Raw genomic sequence first — 7,236 nt, forward strand, 5'->3', positions numbered from 1 at the left:
AAAAAAAAAAAAAAAAAAAAATCAATCTATAGTCTTGCTATGTTCAGCAAAAGTCAGGTAATTTTCCTATCTTTTAGCTGTCCTTTGACTAATCCCAAGTTAATTCCTTTTCTATAAAGAAGGTCATGTGATAGGTGAGAGATTCATATGATCCAAAGAACTGCCTCAATGACAAATGTCCTTTAGGGCTATACATATCCTTAGGATTGTCCTGGGGAAACAGGCATCAGCATTAACCACCTGCACTCTCCTAGCAAAAGCCAAAATGTTGTCAGCATCTTCCAACAGCCCAGCTAAGCACTTTTTAAAAGGACTGCATGTGCCCTGATTCTGTCCTCTCAGGTACCAAAAAGAAACATTGGTTTCTGACTTACAGGGCCAGCTTTTATGGAGGCGTATTCTGTTCCCTAATGCAGTGGTCTCCAAACTTTGTTGATCGTGCAGCCCTTTATATATAAATAGAAGTTCTAATATTTTCTTCCCGCACCCCAATGGATTGTCTTACACACCCCTTGGGGTGTGCGCACCCCACTTTGGAGACCACTGCTCTAATGCACAGACTAGTACCATAGACAGAGGTAGTATTTGTGATTCATATGAATCACTGTTTCTATTTTTATTGGGCAGCTTCTTCCTCCTCCATAATATTATCCAATCTTCTTCTAATATGGTCTAACCTAGTGACTAAACAGTTATTCAGTATTTCTTTCAGGTCAAGAATAAAAAATTCTTGTCATACTTTATTTTTTATATATATATGTACACATGGCAGAAGCATATATTAATGTTGCAATCAAATCCAGATTAGCTAGAGCTCACTATTTTTTTTTTTTTAATATGGCTCCATCTATAATAACGATAATCAAATCAACCAACTATAATGGGATTAAAAGTTGTAACGTACCTAAAGCATGCATTGTAAAATACTGGACAGTTGAGCATTTAAAACATAGTTACATTTCATTTGTATACTCTAACAATACAAACTATGTTGCTCAGGGAATAATCCTGAGGTAACTCAGCTCATGACTGAACAATAGCTGTAATCGTAAGAGGAAGCCGTTGCACTCAATTTTGAAAAGAAAATAGGGACTGTTAAGGCCCAGTTCGTAAAACTCCAGCCATTCTGTAGTAACTTCTGAAGACTCAGAAGAGAGGAAGAAAGTGGCATTACATCCAGTTTCTTGCCCAAATACTTAAGCTAATTCTCAAAATGTGCGCTAAATAGGCAAAACAGAACCACCTGCAACCAGGTGCTAGCCTTCAGTTTTACAGTCCTAGTATTATTATTTTAACATACCACGTTTTGATATTGTGATATGCAGTTCTTATTTTAAAATTTAAACTATAAAACATTTCAGCACATTTAGGAAGTACAGAAGTTTGTATTTAACATTCATGAATGAATTTTTATAAGAAACGATTGTATGAAATTATATGCAATTGCAAATAGTGTAGAAAGCATGACAGGGTTTAGGGACAAAGAGTGCCAAAGTAGTTCTAATATTATTTAACATCTGGGAAACTGTTCCTCTTGATCTGCTAGATGTTTCTGTTTACATGAAAGATAAAGCAATTACAAGGACTATAGCAGTAAATGGATTTTTACCTTGCCAAAAGACAAAATTTGCAGATTCAGCATGACATGCAGAAATAGGTGGGTGATGACTCACCTAACAAAGAGAGGGGGGGGAAAGTGATAAAATTAACATTTAATGGTCACATGAATCTCATTTTTTTCCATAGGTAAATTTTCCAGCTTAAATGCCTAGTTTTTTCTCTTATAATTCTGTCCCAAGAGAAGAGCCAGTAAAATAAATAAATAAATAAAGCGCCGGAGTTTACAAAGGGTTGTGGGGTAAATCTGAAGCAAATACTTTAAAAAGGCCTGTGACATTTTGTGGTCGGGTTAAATGTTACTGACATATTTTGTATATTGCCATTAATGTGGTAACTACATCTGGCCTATAGGAGGGCCCATTAATGCATTACATGGTAGCTGCAAACACATTTAAAGAAACTGAAAACCAAATTCACTTCTGCTGTAAGCAAACAAATGCCAAAATAAAGTCAGTGACAACCTAAATGTCAAAGATACCGAGTACTCAAGAATCCCATTTACTTTAATGGGAGTTGGCTTTGCTTACCACTTGGAAAAAAATCCACATAACCTTATTTAAGGCCAGCAGCTACTACCTTTTGACCTATGCATTTTTGTCTAAACCTTCCACCACTGGCACTTCCTCAGAATCTGCTTCGACTAGTAGCATGACTTAAAATGTATTTACTTATTTTTACAACCTCTGCTATTTTGGTGATGGCTGTAATTCAACATCGCAGGGGATTAAAGAAAATTGTGTGAAATCGAGTGCCCACACAAGTATAGGAGCAGTTCTCATTGCAGTTAAGTTTTTTATTCATCTCTGGGCAGATGTTAGTGGAAAATATACTAGGCACAGATAGTCAAATGTCAGAAAAGCAACAGATGACAAAGCACAACTTTATTTTCAGTTAGGAATAAATGCAGACTACTTTGAACCTCACTGCCAATTTAACTGGCCACATGTATGATGTTAGCATATACTTTCTCTTTCAGTATTTTCCTTTAACTAAATTCAAATAGGTCCCTCTGGGTATGATAAGTTCAACTATACGGGGTCCTTCGGCACTTTCTAACCCATAGTCAGGTGATGCCTTCTTTCTCAGCTTTCACTAAGTGTCGTAGTCTAAATTTAGCTCTCCCTGCGTGCATCTAGGTGTGCTATTAAGGTGATGTGATAAACTCCATTGCAGTTTGTGCCAGAGTCACCAGTTCCTGGGCACAGTGTCTGCACGTGAGCCTGGGACCACTGCAGTTTGAGCTGGGGTGGAGCAGCCGCAGGGTGGCAGAGAGCACAGGGCGTCAGCTTGGGTGGTGGCGTTGAGCAGCGGAGGGGCTGGCTGGGGCACAAGGGTGCTAAATTGTGGAGTTAGGTGGCAGGCAGCCCCCACACTTTAGCATCCTTGTGCCTCAGCCAGCCTGTCACTGTCTACATGCATTTCAGTACATGTAATTACTCCGCCATAGGATAGTACTGTTCCTGACAATACTATCCTATGGCAGAGTTAATTAATTTACGGCACCCTAATACTGGAGTACATGTAGACAGTGACACTTTATAGGGTGCAGTAAAGTGCATGTGTAGAGGCACCCACTGACACCACTGTAAATCCAAAGAGATTTCACTAGCTTGAATAGTTATTCCAGATTTACTCTAGTAAGAATGTAGAATCACCTGAATCACCACTGTATGTGCTTCTGTGAAACATAACACAACTCCCACCACATATTGCAATAGTCCTTGCCCAAAGAACTTAACTGCCTACATGGACAAGAACTCACTTACATCAAGCTGCATGCCTTTATTTCCTGTGTTTCTCTGCACTCACCTATTGCTTCTTCACCCCATGCCAGTCAAGTGTACTATTAAACTAAGTGTATTAGCACTTAAAGTTTTTTTTTTTAAACAAGTGGTACTAGTACTTTTAATTTTGTATAAACTGGTAGGATGGATTCTTTTTCTTGTGTCCTTGTCATAAACTAGGGCTGTTTGCAGATGTTTAAACAAGTGCTTTACCAGAACAAGCAGTGCATTACTTTGACTCTGCTCTTCAGCATCTGTATAGATCGGGCACTTCAGCAGGGCTTTTTGGTGCTTTTATCTAAGGCGGAGTCAACCAGTTATTAGATAAAAGCACCAAAAAAGCCCCACTGAAGTGCCCAATCTATACAGCCGTTGGGCAGGGCAGGTCCAACTAAGCTGCTGCCTCTTCTGGGCACGTGCTGGGCTCTGTGCAGGACCGCGTGGAATTTCAAGTGCTGCGGGGGGGTTTTTTGTTTTGTTTTGTTTTGTTTTAACATCTGCAAGCAGCTTAGATGCTTTTTCAGGATCATGAATGTCTGACATTGTTGACGACAAGATATTTAGCAGAATTTAGCAGATTCATTGGACTCTGACAGGGCTACAACATGGAAGCTTCTGCTATGGCCATTATGGTAGTTGAATGGATATTACTGAATAGAGTAAAAGCAGTGTTAACCGGCATCTTACTAACTGGAATACTCTATTAACTGGAATTTCCAATATCCCCCAATACAAATCCTCACTGTAGCAACTGGAATCTTTGCTGAGTCTATCCAGCATGCGCATCAAGTATTTCTGTTGTTTACATTAGTCAGAGACACTGCTGATAGAGGAACTGCTGGGAGCCCATCTAGTTGATATCTGCAAAGGCAGAGGTAGAAAAGAAATGTTGTGGGGGGTGGGGAACAGCTGAGTGTGTGCGAGCACCCCGAGGCAGGAAAGTCTATGGGGGAACAGAAGGGGAGGAGGGGAAAGGGATCTGCATGGGGCAGGGCGGGCTGCTGCTGCAGACTGGGGCTGGTATAACTCTCAGATAACCAGCACCTCCCTTCCCCCACTCATGCCAGCTAACAAAGCTTTTACTGTACATTTAGCAAAAATGATAATTTATAATCTTTATAAATGTTATTATGTTATACACAATTTATTGTTCATTTTATTGTATTGTTTTAACAATAGCTGCAAATAAGACTATTACTACTACTATACTTACAGTTCAATTATTTAACATGGAAAACTGTATGATGGATCTTACTAGTTTAGAACACACAGTTAATGTTTTAATCATTTCATCTACTTGTCACAGAAGGACAAATCCTTTCATATTAACTCAAAATACTTCAAATGTAACACTGGGCCCAATTCACCACTGCATTACTCCAATCTGATTTTACACCAATGTCACTCATACGAGTCAATGGATTACATCACCATAAATCTGAAATTTAGTACAGGAATACTACTACCATTTTAAATCTGATACCTGCTCTATCCATTCTCATGTATCCAGCTCAGGAATGCCCGGGACTATACTAAGATTACGTAATACTTACTTAAAGATCTAGTGTTTTAGGTTCTATGGTTCAATCTACAAAGTTTAACTGAAAGTTTGTTTTCTAATAGGTTGTTTTAAGCCGCTTACATAATCACTGAAAAATTTGTTTTTTTTCCCCTCCTGTCTATATAAGGTGAAACAAACTGTTTTTAACCTGTTTTACTTCAGAGAATGCCACGGTAACCAAATTCCATCCCCCCACCCCACACCTTTTTAAGTCTAGCATTTTAACAATTCAATTCTGCTTCATTTAGCTGGTTTCCAACCTTGTATTTTGTTATACTTTAATCATTCTCTTGTTGGGAAACTATTTGCAGAAACACTCAGACCTTCTTTGCTTTACTGTATATATGTCCTGCAACCACATGCTAAGCTGTGATTCCAGATTTTACAGGATAATTGCACAGTCAGACACTTGTTTTTGGATGGGAGATCAAGAAAATCCAGGGTGCTATTAACATGTTATACCCCAGACTGAGGTGCATTTTGGCAGCATGAAAACATCTCTATTGTAATTCTGTAGTGTCCTTTGAGTCTTATGGGAACAAATTACCTTTAGCTTCTGCACATTTTGTTGCTAGCACCAGTGGACTCCTGCCACACATCCAAAATTAATTAGCTTATTAAATAGACAACGGTATGTTTATGTAACACAAAACACAATACCTGCTCTGAAAAATACTGGAAGCCCTTATCTTCACGGATACATTCATAGGTTTCTCCAAGTACAGGATTAAATGGCTTACTTCCAGCTCTGTAGTAACTGGATGCATATGCAGATACTGCAAAAGCAGCCACATACACCTAAGAATAAAGTACATAGTATTTTGGTTAATACTGACAGTTTTCAGTTTTGCTTCATTTTATTGTTTTGGGGGTGGTGGAAGAGGCCTTACACTGATGTCAGATATTACATTTTTTTCCTGCAGTTGGCAATTTGCAAATATGTATATATGCCTACTGCAAGTCAAGCATTAAACGTAAGCATTGGAGTATTATTCAATTTTCCAGAGACATTTCAAGGTTTTGATTAAAAACTTACAAGTGTTAAAAGATTTGAAGGGTACTTCATTTTTATTCTATCACAACAAAGCTGTAACAAACATAATGAAAAGACAGGAAAAGGATTCTTTAAATGAATTAGAAATAAATACTCAAAATGAAACCGTTACTATAAGTGTGTATGTGCATGTGTACGTGCATGCATGTTAAAGATGCTAGGTCAAAAATGCTAGCAGCTATTAATGATACTCTAAGACTAGAACTAAAAAAAATGTTTGCTAAAATAGTACATCTAAAATTAGAGTTTAAACATTTACAAGCTAATAAGGAGTATAAACAAAGCAGAACTCTAAAGAACAAAAAGAGATGGTAAATTAAAAGGGTTCATTTGACTTTTTGACCAGAAAAATGTTTCCAAATATTATCTTTCTTTGGTTGTGGTCCTATACCTTATTCTTTGTCCAGGGAGAGGGAGGAGGAGAGGGAGAAGGCACGCACGTACATATGTATTGACCAGTAAGTCATTGCTTTATACATTTACAAATGCATTTTACGATTTTACTGTCTCCATCAGCTCAACCTGCATTTGTCTATTGTGTGCTCACCTTTACCCTATCTTGACAGTTTCCTTTGCACTACTTAAGAGATTGCAATTGTCTAGAAAAATTGCTGTCTTCTCAGCAAAACTCCAAGTTTTATCTGATAAAATTTCCTCCCCCTTTCTTTCTGGGAAAGTTTTATATTACAATGCGAATATACCCCCTTTCAAATCTCAGTACATCAGTTGATAAAAGAAACATTCCAAACTGAGCTGCAATGTAGCAGGATTACGAGATATTAACTAATATTCATCTAGCTTTTACCATATTCAGTCTGCAGAAATCCCCATTTCTCCATTCTTAGTGTAGTTTCCCTGATAATTGAGGACAAAAACAAAAATATCTCATTTTCACTTCTTCATAAGAAAGCAACTATTTATTTCTTTTTAAAATACATTTTCTTAAAATTTTTTTACTGGCCATGAGGGATTACCTAATTTGGTTCAGACTGTAGAGCCAAGGAGGTGATCCTCCCCCTCTACGCGACGCTGGTCAGGCCACAGCTGGAGTATTGTGTCCAGTTCTGTGCGCCCCATTTCAAGAGGAATGTGGACAATATGGAGAGGGTCCAGAGGAGGGCCACCCGCATGATCCGGGGACAACAGGGCAGACCCTACAGTGAGAGACTGCGGGACCTGAACCTATTCAGCCTCCACAAGAGAAGGCTGAGGGGGGA

The 7,236-nt window shown here is 38.4% G+C and overlaps 1 protein-coding gene across 2 annotated transcripts in view; it reads right to left on the reverse strand.

The window, feature by feature from the left end:
- The window catches only part of OSBPL3 (oxysterol binding protein like 3), a 162,452-nt gene that overhangs the window by 17,852 nt on the left and 137,364 nt on the right, over positions 1-7,236 (reverse strand). For both annotated transcript variants that reach the window (XM_019508603.1, XM_019508602.1), the window contains 2 exons: positions 5,626-5,763; positions 1,610-1,673 (listed from right to left, as the gene is read on the reverse strand). In XM_019508603.1, the coding sequence (XP_019364148.1) occupies positions 1,610-1,673; positions 5,626-5,763 (202 nt within the window). The remainder of the gene's footprint in view (positions 1-1,609; positions 1,674-5,625; positions 5,764-7,236) is intronic.

Source organism: Gavialis gangeticus, unplaced genomic scaffold (genome assembly GCF_001723915.1).
Source record: "Gavialis gangeticus isolate Ggan-Ray unplaced genomic scaffold, GavGan_comp1, whole genome shotgun sequence".
Lineage (NCBI taxonomy): Eukaryota > Metazoa > Chordata > Crocodylia > Gavialidae > Gavialis > Gavialis gangeticus.